The 19182-nt window shown below is 36.1% G+C and overlaps 1 protein-coding gene across 1 annotated transcript in view; it reads right to left on the reverse strand.

Moving 5' to 3' along the window:
• Positions 1-346: 346 nt before the first annotated feature.
• The window catches only part of LOC145679694 (uncharacterized), a 167182-nt gene continuing 148346 nt past the window's right edge, over positions 347-19182 (reverse strand). Inside the window, exons 2-3 of the mRNA XM_081750268.1 lie at positions 13274-13377; positions 347-1125 (exon numbers count right to left, since the gene is read on the reverse strand). Coding sequence (XP_081606394.1) covers positions 656-1125; positions 13274-13361 — 558 coding nt within the window. The 5' untranslated portion in view covers positions 13362-13377 and the 3' untranslated portion in view covers positions 347-655. The remainder of the gene's footprint in view (positions 1126-13273; positions 13378-19182) is intronic.

Genomic DNA, 19182 nt, shown 5'->3' on the forward strand with positions numbered 1-19182 from the left:
GGGACTTCGTGGAAAACCTGTAGTTTAAGTGATTTTTATTTAAAAAAGAGAAAAAAGAAATATAGTTAGCACTTGAGCACTTTTAGTTTGGTTAAAATGCATATCCTAAGTCACATAGGACACTAAATTTATTAGTGTCACATAGGACACTAATAAAGAATAACGACTGCACTGCTTAAAACGAATTTTTGAACATGGTTAGAAGTTGAGTCGAACTGGGTTTTTATGATTTCATTTCCACTCAAATATACATCGTTAGGAAAAGGGAGAGGTCCCTTTTCAAATATTTTCCTTAAACCTATTCTTCCTGTGCAAAGAATAGGTATTTTTAGCATCATACAAACACAAATAGTTTCGATCATTTTCTTAAAATTATTTTTCATCTATAATTTTCTCTGAAGTATTCCTAGCTCTAAATTCTTTTAATATTAAATTATAAGCAGTGTTTCCTGATTAGTTGACATCAGCAAATGATGCTTTTAGAATTTCAGTTTCGGGTAATCAAATTCTTCGTATCTAGACACAAAATTATTTTTTATTATTAAGATAAAACAGTATTATATTCGGGAAAATTTTATTAACTGAGACAAAGGAGGACAACAAAAAATAGAAGAAAAAGAAGTAGAAGATGAAGAAGAAACTCTGTAGATGATCTTCATTTCCGGCGTCCAAGAAATCGGATGTTAGTCAAAATAGCTCCAGCGGGTCTTTTCCGGTTACAGAAGTTGACAGTACGTCCGAGTTTCCCAGACCTTGCCTCGTGAAGTGCTATCAACAGTTGGAACACTTCTCGCCGGGACGGAGTGCACATGTACTGGTAAGTGTCGTAATTTCGTGAGCGATTTTGTCGTTTCCATGAGTAATAGCGTCTGGAATAGCGAGATCTTTTCCAAGGAACTGCGTCCACAACTGGAACATCACCTTCGTTGACATCAGAAGCTTCGCCGTTAGAATTGGTCTCCACGTAGAGCAACGGAGGTGGGCCTTCGGCATCCCAGTCTGGTTGCCTGAGTAGATCTACGAGGTACGCCGATAACTCATTTACGTTATTGTTCCAGCTGGTCTCCGCAGGGTCCTTCATGATGGGCGAAGCCACCTCTTTTAGCGTTCCATGTTCATTCACATCTGAAAGTAAAATAAGAGGATATGGGTTTTAGAGGCAAATCTATTTGCACAGAAACCAAATGTTATGTAATCTAAAGAAACTTAAGACTAGAGACAATACCAATTCACAAATTTTGTTCATGATTATTGGGGGACATGAATTAAACGCCATAAAAATCTAAAAATTGCAGGTATTCGAGAAAGGGTATATACATAAACATCTTTATCTGGGTAGTATACAAGTACTACCATTGTAGATGTGTTTTGTATATCTACAGCTATCTATCTACATAAACATTTGTGTGTATGTGTTTGTGTTACTCAAAAATTGCACGTACACGTGCTAAAGTACAAGTAAGAAACACTTTTACTTCCAATTCATGGTTAATATTGTACTAATTGCTCACATGTAATATTATATGACATGTAGATGATATTTACAGGTTTTGGACAAAAAAAAATCTAAAAACACTTCATACACGACACGTAAGTTTGGCCCTCCACTGTACAACACGTGTTGCGGTTGTCGATCGTGTTTCGTTTCCAATGTGTCATGTGGACCTCCCTCTTCCGTCAGCAGTAACTAGTTCACCTGTGTGTGTCATGGTGTGAAAGTGGTGCGGTAAAATGGGCGACCTGACAGACTTCCAAAGAGGCATGATCGTTGGTGCCCGTCTGGTGGAGCTTCAATGGCTACAGTGGCGAATATTTTGGGGGTATCGAAAAGCACTGTGTCCAAGGTCAAGAAGGCATACACAATTTATGGGCAAAGGACGTCTGCAAAGCACAACAGTGGTCGAAAGACAATTCTGTCAGATAGGGACCGGAGGGCATTAAAACAGATTGTAGCAGCTAAAAAGAAAACCACTCCAATGAAAATTACGTCTGAACTCAATTCTGGCCTACAGAACCCGGTTTCATCGAAAACAGTGCGACGGGAACTTCAGAAAATGAAAATTCATGGCAGGGCGCTATCGCCAAACCCCTGGTCACAGCAGTAAATGCGAAGAGGCGTATCCAGTGGTGCAAGGACCACAAGGCGTGGACTCGTGAGCAGTGGAAACACGTAATGTGGTATGATGGATCGATCTTCACCTTGTTTCTAACAACCGGTCGTGTTTACGTATGGGGAACACCGTCACAGGCCTATGATACAGGCTGTCTGCTCCCAACTGTAAAGCATGGAGGTGGTTCTGTTACAGTAGGGCAGTGATATCGTGGTTTTCTGCAGGTCTCATCATAGCCCTGTATGGAATGATGAATACTAAGGCGTATGAGGCCATTTTGGGGGACCAGGTTCTATCAATGGCCCAAATATTGTTTCCTGATGGTGATGGCATCTACCAAGATGATTTGGCACCCTATCTCACTGCAAAAACGGTGAAATCATGGTTTGAGGAGCATGACCAGAAGCTATCACACCTGCTCTGAGTCCCACAATCACCAGATCTGAACATCATTAAGTCATTGTGGTTTGAGTTAGAAAGCCGTGTTTGATCTCATTACCCTCCACCAGCATCCCTTAAGGAACTGGAGCACTTTTGGAGGAACAATGGTACAAAATTCCATGCACCACGATTCAGAACAGGTATACGTCCATTCCACGTCGGATCCAAGCTGTTTTGGACGCAAAAATAGTCCCCACACCATACTAGGTATGATTTTCACACTTTTGCAAACGTTTTAGATTTTTTTGTCCAACCCCTGTATAAGTTTTGTGGAATAACCCACTATATAGTGTACTGTGAACAAACTATTCACTCTGATAAATATTCAACACATTAGATATCATTTTATGGAAAAGTTTCTGAAACGATAACATTCTGTTATAATGCAGGGATGAAATTCTGCTGATTTGATTCTTTTTTTATTATTATGGTTACTAAGTTACCATACACAGCTGTCTAAGATTATGTAGTTTTACATTCCACGTTATGCTCTTTGAGCTAAAAGAAACGGGTGATTAATGAAAGAGAAAGATAATGACATAATTGAAGAATGAGAATGTAGAAGGAAAAAGAGGAATACCGAAAAAGCCATGAACACGATGTTGTCCACCACATCCAAAGAAGAGTATATTAAGTTTGAGTATTATTGCAGTTTAGCTCTGTTTAACATCAAATGTAATATTTTTTGTTAAAACTAAAAAAAACTGTTGATGAGATTAAATTCTTCATATTTTCAGATATATAATACTGACCACTTCAATTACCAGCATGGATTTATAACTAAATAACTAACTCTATGACCTACGGAACCCGGAGGTTCAATGCCGTGTTCACAAAAGCTCTCCACTGACTTCTATCCTTTGCCAACTGGATCCAGTTTCTACTTTGTATTCCTATTTTTGCGAGATCCATCATAATATTGTTCTCCCAACTGCTCCTAGGTCTTCCTAATGGTCGTTTTCCGGTTGATCGTCCAGACTTTGAAAGCGTTCCTACTTTCTTCCATCCTGGCTACATGATCTGCCCACCTTAGCCTCCTAGACTTGATGATCCTAACAATGTTTGGTGAAACATATAAATTATGTAGTTCCTCGTTATGAAGTTTCCGCCATTCCCCATTCTCGTTTCTGTTGGGTCCGAATATTCGTCTCAGGATCTTGTTCTCAAATACTTTCAGTCTATGTTATTCCTTCCGAGTAAGCAACCATGTTTCGCAACCATACCGAACAACAAGTATGATTATTGTCTATATATATTTTAAGCTTCAAATTCCTCGACAGAATTCGCGACTACAAGAGATTTTGAACTGAATAATAACACGAATTCCCTCTTTTAGTTGACATTTAATTTCTTCGTGAATATGGTTTTCGTCTGTTAATATTGATCCTAGATATTTTTAAAGTATCCACTGTACCAAAAAGTATTATCTAATATTTTAACGCATCCATAATTTGCCGTAATACGATCTCGACGCACTCCCATGTATTTAGTTTTCTCTGCATTTACTTCTAAACCCATGTCCCTGCAAGCGTTTAATAAGACCTCTGCATTTCTTTCTATTGTTCTCCAGCATGGATTAATTCATAAATTAAATGATTCTCTTTACTGTCTTTATCAGACTTATAGTTTAGAAAAGAAGTTCTCAATCTACATGCTTATTGAATTTTCTCCAAAATGGATTTGTAGAAAATTTATCTAGAACAGTTTGTTTCTCTCTTGATATCTTATTACTTAAGGGTAGCTGAGTGCGAAATCGCTAATCTTTGGTGCAAAGTATTTTGGTTTAATCTAGGACAATTTGAGTTTGTGATGGACATCGCGCCTTTGTCTTTCTTGAGATTCCGCTGTATGCTCTCACTTTCCAACAACAAAGTTTATCATTCATTTGAATTTTATCATCTGTCTCTTTTAGGATGAATCATCCATCTCTACAAGGAATAACTCCGGGTCGTATGAGCAAATATTTAATTTTATTTATTTGAAAACATTTCAGATCTTTAAGGCTTGTATGAATGGCAATAGTCCAACAGAAAAATAACTTTTAATTTTATAAAAGGGCCTTGTAATTTACTTTGAAACCAGATTAAGTTAAATGGCTACCAGTTGAAATTGCTAGTGATTATATTGTATTACTGTATGCCAATACCAGGTAAGTGCATGCAAATGACATACCAGTGCTTAGCAGATATTTAATAACCATTTCAAATCAATAGACAAAGCAGCAGTAGAACTAATTAATACCTAGTTTGTTTGTAATTAGTTTTGGGAAATTGTTTATCACAGAGAAAGAGAGAGAGAGAGAGAGAGAGAGAGAGAGAGAGAGAGAGAGAGGATAGGTTGCTTCCTCTGAATACGGATGTATTTCAAATTGTGATTATGTTATTGTTTTGGTTTACTTGCTGAAATAAAACACCTTATATATTTATTTCTCATCGTCCTTCCTCTGTTTATTATTTTTAACAAAGTAAAATAAAATTGTTCTAGAACATAGAAGATGGGCTTATTGCACTATGTTTACAGCAGCATCCCTTTTTAAATCCAAAGCAATCTATCACTGCATCTGCAATTTTTAAAATAGGTTCGAAATACTGTACATATGGTTCCAGCAGAGATAGCATAAGAAACTCTCCAGACGGATAGCACGCCGCACTATGCAATGCGCTATTTGGACGGACAACCTTAAGTAATATGGAGACATAAGTAGACCCTCCAAGACGAAAAGGAAATGTATTTTGCAACTGAGGAAACGTGTTTTAAAACTTGAATATGTATTTCTTGAGTTCGAGAACTTGTTCTTGTTGAGCAGAATTGAATCAAATTTGGTATTCTTTCTACATTCTAAGCGTTAGGTTATTTTAAGGTATTTTAATCAATATACATTGACCAACCAAAACATTATCACACCCGCTTATTAATGATCGAAGTCGTTGGGATGAAATAAAAAAAAAACACACAAAGAACACTAGAACTGCTTGGCAGACACTAACAGGGATCTGATCAGTCAGTGTGACGTTTATGCGTAGAATGAGGAAGGCCAACGATATATCAGAGTCTGATGTAGGCCAGATTGTGATGAACAGACGGCTGCGAACGAGCATTTCGAAAACAGCGCCGCTTGTCAGGGGTTTGCGAGCTGCCATGGTAAGTATATTACAAAGATGGGAAACGGAACCACACCACACTATACTGCAAGAAATGACGCGACTACACCTCATTAAAGATGTTTTATGTCGTAGAGTGTCGAGGTTGGTTGAAAGGATTGGGCCCAAATTATGGCACAAACAGCAGCAGAGTTTAACAGTGGACAAAACACTAGTGTGTGGAAGCACACAGTCCACCGTAAACTGTTAAATATAGGCCTCCGCTGCGGACGTTTCACATATGTACTAATGTCAATCGGACAGCGTCATCATAACTGAAATGGTCACGTTTCCATCGTCATTGCTAAACTCAAATCAACTCAACTCAACTCCATCGTCATTGCTTTCATGTCAAACAGTATTGTTGCCCTGCAGGCCAAGGGTCGACATACCAGATATTAAATAAGTGGACAATGCTTTGGCCGGTCAATGTACATAAGTAATGTAGTGGTTTTAGAATTATAAATGTTAAGACCATGTCTTCTCGGTTATAATTCTTACTTCAAGATAGAATGAAGAAGAACAAAAAACTCATTTTTATGCTCCCAACTATATTATTAGATTTTCGTAATAACGCAAAGAGATTAATAACCATTGCAAATTCGCAAAGTGAGTTACATAATATCTAATAGCCACCTATTTTTATAGCCTTGAAATCTGCTGTTGCAATTACAATCTATATAATAAAAGTGAATGTTTGTTTCTATCTGATTGTATTACGCAATAAACACTGAACGAATTAAAATGCTACTTGGCATGATTATGAATTTTAGGGCTCCTAAGGATCATATTATATTAAATTTTAGAAAATGCAAATCCTAATTGAAGCTGGGATTATAATTTATAGGAAAAACCAAGTTTCTCACGAACCCGTCAACCCGTCACGAACCCGTGAAATTCCATATATAAACTTTTCATTTGAAAAAAAAAAATAAGCAAGGGATTTTCCGGTTTCAATACTCATTTCCATAGAGCAAGAACGGTAAGAGCTCTCGAGATGCAGACTTTTTTTTTTTTTTGCAATCAATTCATTAATCGAAGAATAGGTCCCTTCTTCTATGATAATTCACTATCCAAGCCAGAAATTATTCAAATTAACCATTTGTGGTTTCAACATTTATCGCCATAGAGAAAACTAATATACAGCGAAAAGCTATTTTGTGCAATTGCATTATGTCAAGAGTACATAGCACCACAACCCACGACATTCCACCGAAACGGAAAGTAGTTAGTTGGAAAGAAATATTGAGATACAGTTTTTTGTAATCGATTCAGCTTTCCAAGAGTAGGTTCCATCTCTTCCCTTAATCCTTTATTGAATACGGAAGTTGTTAAAATTAACCATTCGTCATAGAGCAAAAAGTAGTAATAGATAGCGAGAAGCTGTTTTCTGAAATAGATTCACTGTGTCAAGGAAACATACTATCACAACTCACAATCTACCAAAATTGGAACTGGTTAAAATTTGCTACTTCTTCCGGTTTCATACTGATTTTCGTAGAGCAAAAACTGTAAGAGATATCGAGATCCAATTTATTACAATTGATTCATATTCTAAAGAGTAGATTATATCTCCCTCTTTAACCATGTATTCAATCCGGAAGTGGTTAAATTCACGATTTCTGGTTTCAACCATAATTGCCAAAGAACAAAAAACGGTAAACCTTAGCGAGTAATGGTTTTCTGATATATATTCAGCGTCAGAGGAACAGGTTCTATTTTTAATCTTATTAATCTATTGCAACCAGTAGTTATAGATGTACTACTTCAAGTTTGAGTATTGAATTCTCATAATTTGGAAGTATACTATAGATTCACCCTGTGAAACTAAACTCACTTGTTGGGATTAGGGATAACATTTCTGGACATTTAGCACTATGCACTTTGTTCGTCACATGTGAGGGATCACAAATTTCCCTCATATTATCTGGGACTCACATTACCCGGGAAAGTGGGGAAAGAAACAACCAGGGCACCATCCGGTATTTGCCTAGTGTGAATGAGGAAAACCCAGGCAAGACCTCACTCAGGATGACTGATTTGAAAAGGCTTCTGCATCTTTACGACTAAATGTTCCAACAGGAAATTGAACCCGGGACCGCTCTATCAAACGCCAGAGCATTAGCGAATACACTACGTGAGGTCACTCCACAGTTTTGTTTTCGTGGTCTCTCTAGATGTAAAGGAAAGACTTTTTGACTTTTTATCAATACATTTTAATTGTAATACATATCCTAAGTGGATACGTTGTTCAAATACTTTGCAATAACACAATCCTCTCGTTCGAAGAACGGGCGTTTCACTCCTGTTCCAAGTTCCAAGAAGCAACAACTTTTTATTTCGTAATCTATGTATACATACTATAAAAGAGTAACTCCACTTACTCATTATCAACAGATCTCCGAAACTATTAGAAAAAGAACACTTAAGTTTTGTATAAAGATTCTCCTTGCACCATAAATTGTAGGTGTGAGAGATGTTGTTAAATACACCCGCAAAGAGGGAACAGGTTAACTTTATTATTTTTTTCGTTTCTTCTGATCTTCGAAACTATTAGGCATACACTGAGAAAAATCTGTTCTCCGGACAGCTTTATAATGTACAAATATACGGAATCCTCTTGCTTACTACAGAAATCAGTACGGAGCATACATAGGCACTGCCCTTAGATGTTACATCATGCCATTGCAAGACGTCTGTTATCTAACAGTCTTCCTTATATTACCACCTTCGTCAGCTATGTTAAATACGACCATTTGTATGTGAGATCCTGAATGCCTATATTGTTTCATACGGAAAGTACGTACAGATGGAACACTAGGATTTACAAATGTAACATAAGATTTTACGTATACCACATACACTTTTTTCTCAGTGTAGAACTTTCAAATTTATATACTCTCTTTGCACCTAGGGAGCAGTTAAAATACGGTTTTGCAAAATACGACTCCTAATAGGAGGCTTGAATAATTTTTTGGCGCTCCCTAGATCTACCAAGCTGTTAGATGTAAAAACTTGAAAAAAATGTAAAAATATTATCCTTGCAATCTAGACTCCAGAATAGACGGGATTTTGTAAAGACAAACCCTACGAGGGAGATGGGAAGTATTTTTGTTTTTCTTTCTTTTTTCTTTTGTTGTCGTTCACCAGATCCACGAAACTATTGAGCGCAGAACCATGAAATTGCGTTTGTGTTATTCACTTACATTCGAATACCTAAGACGACGAGGAATCGAACGCAGGGGAAAAGAAAGATGAAAAATATTGTCTGCGGTAACACATGAGGGTACACACTGGTTTTGATGTAGGCTATTAATAGTTGTCGAAATCATCTTTAATTACATTATTGAACATAACTATAAAGGTAACCAAGAAAGTTCCGTCGCTTTTTCGCCCACCACCTTCGAACATTGATATGTATCTGGAAGATCAAGACGTATCTGGAAGATCAAAAATAGTGCCCATCAGCATCGACGACCTCTTATCAATGTTTGAGATTTCAACAGATTTACACGATGCATGGCTCATAAAAATACTATGAACAGTGCTATAAAATGTCCAGTAGAGTTTAAGTCCCTGGGATTTAATCTTTGCATATATTTGAGTTCACATCCTGAATCCCCACGATTTGGTAGCTCATTTATTGCGAGAAACTGAACTAGCTCTGCTGCGCACTCAACATGGACCTGTTTCTTGCTATCTGTTCCGCACCTAGAATTATATTAACATCTTTCCCCCTGCACAGTCTTAATTTAAGTTCTTTCCAAATTTTAATTGCTTCTATGTGGTGTTTAGAGGAAGCATGCTTATCAAATCCTTTCTCCCGTCCCAATTCTGATTTCCAATTTCAAACTCTTATCACAATAAAAGTCTGATCACATAGAATGTTCCTTAGAAACTCCCTACAAGGATGACAGAATACTTAGTCGCATGAAATGGAATATTCTAGCCAAGATCTTGTGTGATATCACTGACTTTGTAAACTACGTTCTTTACAATCGAAATTAGTTTTGAGGTACTCATGCAAATTGGGCTGAGAAGGTTTTTCATTCCAAAAGTCAGTTGCTTGTGCAATGCAACTCGATGCTGTAGCTTTTGCGCTTAACAACTTGCTCTGAATATTATCTACTGAATCTTCAACGCCATATGTTTCACTGTGACTATTCATGTTGCTCACTTATTGATCATTGATTTAAGCATTTGGTTCTCTCGGTTCGAGGCGAATAAGAAGCTCATCCATACAATCCTGAAAAAATGTCAACAACAAACACAACAACTTTAAACTCTCAATATTTTCTTTTTTCATAATGACACTTCAGATGAACAACTGACATAAAATACCTTCAGAATTTGAAAGAATTATTCTCTAGATAGCATTAGTTTGTTTCAAGTTATGAACTTTCTACATTGATACATTAGTCTAGTATGAGTAATATTTCTTGTTTAAAAACATTTTTTAAAGTTTTGTAATACCTTACATTAATACCTGTATAATCCAAAGTTAAAATTGTTTGCGGTATCCAAGATTATCTAATAAAACTATTTAACCCGAGCTCTATGTATAATATGGTGTTAATCACATTATATTTATTCCAGAACAAATATGAAGTACCGATTTAAACATGCAAAAAGTGTCTCTAGTCTACGCATGAATCCTAGTGTGGTTCTAAGAGTGGTTGTAAAATGTATTTTGTTTATTAGTATGATCAGTCTCATCAGAAAAATGCATTACATGTTGAGTGTAACTCAATGAGATTCGAGAGAACAGCTCAATGAAATATATTCATACAATGATTTAATTTAGAATATATATTGTTCTGGTGTAGTACAATATAGAATTTATTCTAAAAGCTTTTGTCAGTCAAACCACTCCTAGTGTACATATCAGTAAATAATGCTGAGATTAGATTAAAAGTACTTCATATTTAAGTATCGGTCCTTTTGTGCCCCTCACTCCTCCTGTACTTTAACCTTTGCCCTATTTGAACCTCGAATGACGAAAACTAGCACCGATGGATGAACTATATTTCTAAACTAATAAGTCTGTTATAAAATATACAAAACAATTAAAGTTGATCTTTTACTTGGGGAACATGACTAAATTTTGGTGGGCCCGGCACCCGTGTGCAACCCGTAGCTACCGGTCAGCCGCAGACATGTTGTATTGTAATGAAGATAAGTAACATAAAATTATTATTTTTGGTGTGCAAAAAGAGCAACTGCTTCCTAAAAAATGTGTCTGCCCCTCCATTGCCTTCCAAGAAATTAAAGCTGGCGTCGTCACTGATTGAAACACAGTCTTCATTAATGAATGGAAAGTTATCTTCTCTTTGTCTTAAAGAAAACTGAATTACATTTGATTGAAGTGTATAGAAATTATTGACGAAATGAACGTTTGAGATTTGCATATTCATTTTGATAGCAACTGTACACTATACTCGGACGATATACTTTCGAAATAAATAGTTGTGATAATAATGACTATCATAACCATGTAATAAATATTATACCAGATTCTAAACAGTGACAAAACATGCCTTAAACATTGATCGAGCAGAAGAAAGCAATTAGATTAACTCTACATACAAAATCTTGACCTTTATATTGTAAGATTACAATGCTAGATAACCAAATTACTTTATGTTAAACACAATAATTTCTTTTCTTTTATTGAAACATGTAAGAAACTTCACAGTTAAGACATCATTAAATAATTGAGTTGTCTCACAGCGATCGTTCCGGCAGGCCAGAACTAATTATCAATATTAATTAGAAGGCTTGGTCTACTTTTCGAAACTTCAAGCTACTTCATATCTAACATTTTGTGAGTTCTTTCTTTTATCCTACGTATATATAATTTCTTAATATTAAATCCAAACTGGTTAAATAGTACGTTATGTAATTTGGTTTCCTAGTCTGAAAATGGTTATCCTCAATGGTGTCAACCAAATCATTTAAGAACCGGTTGTATGATCAGTATAGGAATTTGACATAGTATTATTACTTCATGATTATATTATTATTTATTCCAATGATGCTACTGATAATGACTAGGATTAAATCATTTAGTATCTTTGTATTGATTTTGTGCATATTGATCTTCAAAAATAGTACTAGAGAATTATCTTTTATACGTAAATACTGGATCTAAAGATGAAGAGACACTTTTAACAACTGGTTCGGGAGAATCGGTGTGAAGCGACTGAATGACAACATTGGTTATCCTGTTCAAACAGAATGTTTTTACTTGAAAGATATCAATTGACTCTGAAGTTCTATAGCAACATAAAAATGACTTTTGAGTAATAAAACATATTAAGCACCCACTCATTCTTCTAAAAGTAATAAATGGACGAAGCCAAACAGGGCACAATATAATGCAACGGATATCAGGTTTGATGGGCAGGGAATAGATCAAAAAGGAAGCTAAAACATTCGTTAGTACCTGCTCAGACATAAAACAACTCTAGTTGGCCTGTTGTAGGAGTGAAGGACAACGACAATTCAGTGGAACATTAATGTAATATCAATAATGGTTTGGAAGAAATAAAACTCGCATTTAAGAATTAAATGAATCTTCTTTACTTTAGAGAGAGAACGTAATTCAAGTTGGATCCATATGTTAAATGTATCCTACATCGATAAGAAACACGACGAGTCGCGATACGAAATTACATTTAGTTTACGTTTACAGAACTCTGTATCTGATCTACAATGACAACTTTTCATATTTAATTCTTTAAAGTTAGTTGCCCCAATAGTTCATATTTAATTGACAACTTTAAAGTTAGTACGTTCTGCCAGGGGAACAGGTGATGTGGAAGAAGATAAGGAATGAGTAGCTAATGTAAGAATTGTAATTTGAGGGGTGTGAAGCCAATAACCCACAAGAACGTAATTTTTGGATAAGGCGTTGTAAGTTGTAAACTAATGTGAAAATTGTTATTTTCTAATGATCTACTCGAGTTTCCCTTTAATTATTACGTATTCAAAAACTTTATAAACGTAAATTGTCAATATTTATGACGATTATAAAATTATTTTGAGGAAAGTAGATTTATACTTTTTATACTGTCTGTGAATTTTACTCATGTTGTATACGTTCAGCACAATAGGTCACCTTCAACTAACTTGTCTTCAGGTGTACGAGCGCGACAGTGATTATAGAGAAAAAAACGTTATATTTATGAAAACTACGTGTTAAATACATATTTCAAGATAAATAATTTCATCTGAACATGATCTGCTATTTTTCAGACGGACCAAATATTTGTTAATCGTACTATTTAGAAGTTACTTGTGCGAAATAAGAAATATACGATTAAAAGTATTTATCACGAATAATTTTAGAACTATAACAGTTCTTTTTATAATGGCCAATGTCATAATATAATCTTATTTTTTATTTAATATCTGCAATATCGTATAAATTACACGTAAAAGTTATGGGAGAACTCCCACTGCGGACTCGGTAGTGGGCGATTCTTCGGTTCACCCGCTCCAAATGCTTGATCTGAAAATGCTATTGGCTTCCCTAGGCAATTGATGTACTATATTAAAATGATCTGCTATTGCTATTACCTGTTGAGCCTACACCTTGAGAGGTTATTGCTTGGGCGGCAACCACGAACACAACACATTGCCAGAGTGAGGTGGACCACAACAGCATCCTCCGTTCAAAACACCTGCAAAGATAATTAATAACAAATTCATTTAATATTTTTCTATTCAGGATTACCATAACAAGTTAAGGGAATGAGATTTTCAAGGATTATTATGTTTTCAGGCGAACATCACAGTACATAAATAGAAGAAAATTTCTTCCAGAAAACTAAAGCATATAAAAGCTGTCATTATTATTGGCAACAAACGACTACTTTTTAGCGCGCAATTCTTTTCTTTTTCTCGAAAACTACACATGAGACTTTACCTTCTCGCATATTATTTTATTCTGCTCAATGTGATCTACTGACTTATATATATGTAAGTAGCCCATTTTTATCTTTCCACGGAAATGTCTCAAAAACGGTTGAACATAAACGAACTGAACAAAAACTCAAATAGGAAATACCAACGGGCAAATCGAATGGTGATAGGGAGCCACGGTGGCTCAGTGGTAGAGCGTTCACCTCTGGTGCTTGGGGTCCCGGGTTCAGCCCCCGCCATGTGTACTTTGTGTGGTGGACACACACCGTGTGCGTGGGTTTTCTCGGGGTTCCCCCGTTTCCTCCCACTTTCTTCATTCCACCATTTCATTCATCACTCATCATCACCGTCTCCTTTAGCCTAACCGTGGGACGTAAAACTAAAAGATTTCATTTCATTTATTTCGAATGGTGATATCGCGGTGCCCCCGAGGACCGTCCTTTCAGGAGGCCCGGGGCCCAACTTTAAAATTTTAAATAGAAACATGGGGCGAGTGACACCTCGTTCGAGAGATCTTTAAACACTGAAAAGCGATGTTGCAAAAGATTTTTCATATCGGTCACCGTATTCAAAATGGCCTCCAAGATATGTTACCTATATCAGATAAACGTTCAGTAACACTAATATGAAAACGGTTGACCATAAATGAACCAAACAATAACCCAAATAGGAAAGCCATGGGGCAAATCGAATGATGTTGTCGCGGTGCCCCCCAGAGCCGTCTTTCATGGGGCCCAGGCCCAACTTAGAAATTTTAAACGAAAATATGGGTCAAGTGATACCTCGTTCGATAGATCTTCATACACTAAACAGCGTTGTGACAAAAGATTGTTCATATGGATCAACGTTTTCAAAATGGCCGCCAAGACATGGTGCCTGTATCAGATAAAACGTCCAGTACCATTAATATGAAAACGGTTGAAGATAATAACGGATGAACCGAATAAAACTCCTATAGAAAATCACAGAGGGTATTTATCGTTCCAGGGCTCGAAAATGTTGCAACAGAGGAGAAGATGATTAGAGTGCCATAATGCAAAGGAGGAAATCTAGTTCCTACAAAATCATCGTTCCAACGTCCTCCGTAAATGGGTAAAGCGGGACGGGAAGGAACGGTGAAATTGCAAATGTGAACCTTAGTTTTTCCAAATTGTATCTACACAACAAAATTATCTGAAATATGTTTTTATAACAGATAAATGTCTGTAATGGAAAAAAGTAGGTAAAATTCTTGTTAAATGGTACCTTTCATTTTGATTATAGGCAATGATTTATGCAAAAATGAATCAACTGAAATGCGAAACGAATTTGTGGAACATTGCAATTTTAGAACAACGTGCACAAACGTTAGTTGGCCGTCTGCAAAACATTGGTTTATTACAGTACAAGTTACTTGTACACCCATGTGTTTCAGACAAATCCTACCTATTGCAAGTAAAAGTGGGGTTCTCATTTGAGATTTTACCATTCATTTCCGCTTCACCCACTTACGGAGGGAGATCGAAAAGATAATTTTCTAAGAATTAGATTTCCTCTTTAGCATTATGTCACTCACACTTTAATAATCATTTTCTCCGTTGGATTATTCTCGAGGCGTGGAATGATAAATACTCTCTATGATTTCCTATACGAGTTTTATCCTGTTCATTTATGTATCTCCAACCGTTTTCATATTAGTGGTACTGGACGTTTTATCTGATACATGCACCATATCTTGGCGGTCATTTTGAATACGGTGACCGATATGAAAAACCTTATGCCATAACACTTTTTAGTTTTTAAAGATCTACCGAACGAGATGTCACTTACCTATGTTTTTTCCATTGACAAGTTTGAAGCCGGGCCCTGGGTCCCCATGAAAGGCGGTCCTGAGGTCACCACGACATCATTCGACGTGCTTTATATCATTTTCCTGTTTCACTTTTTGTTCTATTCATTTATCTCCAACCGTTTTCATGTTAGTGGTACTAGACGCTTAATCTGATATAGGCGTCATGCCTTAGCGGCCATTTTGAATACGGTAACCGATATGAAAACTCTTTTGTCACAACTCTGTTTAGTGTTTGAAGATCTATCGAACGATGTATCACTCGCCCTATGTTTCTATTTAAAATTTTAAAGTTGGGCCCTGGGTCCGCAAGAAGGGCGGCCCTGGGGGCACCGCGACAACACCATTGGATGTAACACCATGGCTTTCCTATTTGAGCTTTTGTTTGGTTCATTTATGTTCAACCGTTTTCATATTAGTGCTACTGGACTTTTATCTGATACAGGTAACATATCTTGGCGGCCATTTTGAATACGGTGAACGATATGAAAACTCTTTTGTTACAAATTTGTCTAGTGTTTGAAGATATATCGAATGAGGTATAACTCGCCCCATGTTTCTGTTTAAAATTTTAAAGTTGGGCCCCGGGCCCCCTTGAAGAGCGGCCCTGGTTGGCATCCGACATCACCGTTCGATTTGCCTTATGGTATTTCCTATTTGAGTTTTTGTTCAGTTCATTTATGTTCAGCCGTTTTTGAGATATTTCCGTGGAAAGATTAAAATGGGCCACCTTATATATATATATTGTAATTTCCTTCAGTCTATAAGGTAGAGCAATTAATGAACTCGGGATTTGGACTTTCCCTTCACCTTTTTATTAAAAAAAAGTCTTCTTAGATACAAAATTACAATAAGTAGTTCCTCTAATATATAGGGTAAGATTAAGATAGGAACCCGGTGACCAAGCGTCGTGGGCTTTTGCAAGTGAGGTTCCTCTCGGTGACCAGGCGTCGTGAGAGGAGTTAAGATGAAGTCTCTCTGTCGGTAACAAGGCGTGAGAGAGGGCAGGAACCCGGTGACCAAGCATCGTGGACTTAGGATAAGTACTACCATGCGCAAAAAAAATTGCGCGTATACTGTAACTCACGATTTTTCGCAATTATTTCATTTTCCTTATGTTTATGGGTAAAATTCAGTTATTAGTATGTGGAGATAATAGAAAGCAATCCATCTAAGGAGATATTTCCAAAAAATATAATAAAATAATAAAAATATAAGCAAAAAACAAAATTATGTTCGGTTTTGAGTATACTGGCAATAATGTTTTCGAGGGAATTTTTGGAGCAGCACAGCACGATTGTAGAGGGAATTACAGAATTGGTAACAGAACAGGGGGACAGTTGAATCAAGGAACAGGAAAGTGGAGTAAAATATTGCATTTATTGGCTTAAATCTAGGCTGTAAATTGTCTGCCAAATATAAATTAGCTTCTGTAACCTAGATGTTGTACGGAAATATATAAACAAAGAGAAAAACTGTTGTCTTAAGTTTGGAAGTGACATGCTCTATAGCCATGAGCATTTATTTGTTAAGAAAAAGATAAGCAACAAAAGAAAGTCTGTGTGGTCAAGTGGGTAGGGTGACGTACTAGTAATTCTTATACTGTTTTGACCCCAGATCGAATCTCATCCGATCCTGTTCATTTTTTTTACGAAACATTATAGAAGTGTATAATTTGTATGTTAATAAAAACTGAAACAATACAATAAAGAAATAACTTTTTGTTTCCTCTGATGACGTATTTATTTAGAATTAGTGTACTATTAGTAATAGCCATTGCTTTCAGTTTATGCTGTTATACAGCTTCTTTTATCATCCTCTTTTCTTAAAAAAAAACAACAAAAAAACAAATTTGTCTCCAATAAAGTATGAAAAATATATATAGACAGAAACAGACATCTTAGTATCAAACGTGATTTATCGTGATGAAATAAACAAGTTTCCCGTTATTAAAAAAGAAAACTATAGAAAATCATTGTATTTGGTCTTTAGGTTTTTAGCATGCTATATATATTCTTTATAAGACTATACTTTATAAGGCAAGATGTGCGATCATACCCACAAATTTAGCTAGTGGATGAAAGATGTTTTCGGCACAAATATTTTACAGGTCTAGGTGCATGAAACACCAATACGCCATGGTCTTGACCTTCGTTTATTTCACATTATTATCCGACATATCATAGCAGGTAAAAAGCAGCATCAATTGGCAAGAAAAACTGCAAGTTGTGGTCTTAGTCTGTTTTTGATGCTCCGGACTCGATCGCCTAGCACGCCCGTCTATACCTTGACTCATACGTCTATCATTCAGTGCAGGCACATATCCAGCTTTACTTTTCGGTGGGGGTCCGACACGAAAGCTCGTAAGCACGTAATTCTAATGTTTCAAAAATATCAATAATAATAATAATAATAATAATAATAATAATAATAATAATAATAATAATAATAATAATAATAATAATAATAATAATAATGCTACAGTTCTGTATTTCTCTTAAACATTTCTTACTTTTCATTTATGAACCGGTCAAACTGCATTCTAACACAAACGAAATCAAAAAAATATTTTCTAGAGACATGTAAGGAAAACTGTCTGCTATGTATATCACATAAAAATAGCAAATGGCAATGAGTGTATCGTTCTAATATAGTAATGTTATAAACATAACGGAAACGAAATTGAAATCCCATTTAAAAGTGTTCTTTAATTCCACCTGGTATCAATGGCATTACGGTATATTCTTACAAGTAACACTTCCCAAGTGTAACACTCCGATTTTGATAAAATTTGACAGGCAGATACTACACATAAAATAAACGAATACGTGTTTTTTTTATTATTTTCTGCGGAAAAACGGTTTTAGGGGGCAAAAGCCCTCACCCAAAATTTTGAAAGTTAACGCCCGAAAGACAAAAAAAGTAGACCAAAGTGAATGAAATTGTGCACAGATATGGCAGACGTAAAATGAAGGAATACGTATTTTGTATTTTCCTGGAAAAACGGTTAGGTGGGGCACAGACCCCTCCAAACCTTTGATCATGAAATATCAAAAGTGCTAGTAACAATATGTCTGATGTGTGTAAAGGACGAAGAATTCCAGCGACACTTTGTGTATGGACAATACGCAAAAACTAAACGAATACCTGTTTTTTTTATTTTCTGCGGAAAAATGGTTTGAGGGGACAAAAGCCCCCATCCAAAATTTTGAAAGTTGACGCCCGAAAGGCAAGAAGAAGTGAACCGAAATGAATGAAATTGTGCAAAGATATTGCAGACGAAAAATGAGGGAATACGGGTTCCGTATTTTCCTGCAAAAAAAAGAAAAACGTTTGGGTGGGGGACAGACTCCTCCAAAACTTTGATCGTGGAATATCAAAAGTGCTGATAATAGTATGTCAGAAATGCTTAAAGGGCATGAAGAATTTGAACGACACATCGTGTAGGGACAATACGCAAAAAACAAACGAATACGGGTTTATTTTCTGCGAAAAAATGGTTTTAGGGGGCAGAATTCTCCACCCAAAATTTTGAAATTGTGCATAGATATTCTAGACGTAAATTGAGGTAATTGTGTTTCGTATTTTCCTGGAAAAAAAGCGGTTGAGTGGGGAACGGACCTTCTAAGCTTTGATTACGAAATATTAAAAGTGCAAATAAGTATACGTCAGAAGTTTCTAAAGAGTATGGAGAATTGCAACGAAACTTCGTATAGGGACAATTTGCAAAATAATA

Source organism: Thermobia domestica, chromosome 2 (genome assembly GCF_964235325.1).
Source record: "Thermobia domestica chromosome 2, izTheDome1.hap1.1, whole genome shotgun sequence".
Lineage (NCBI taxonomy): Eukaryota > Metazoa > Arthropoda > Insecta > Zygentoma > Lepismatidae > Thermobia > Thermobia domestica.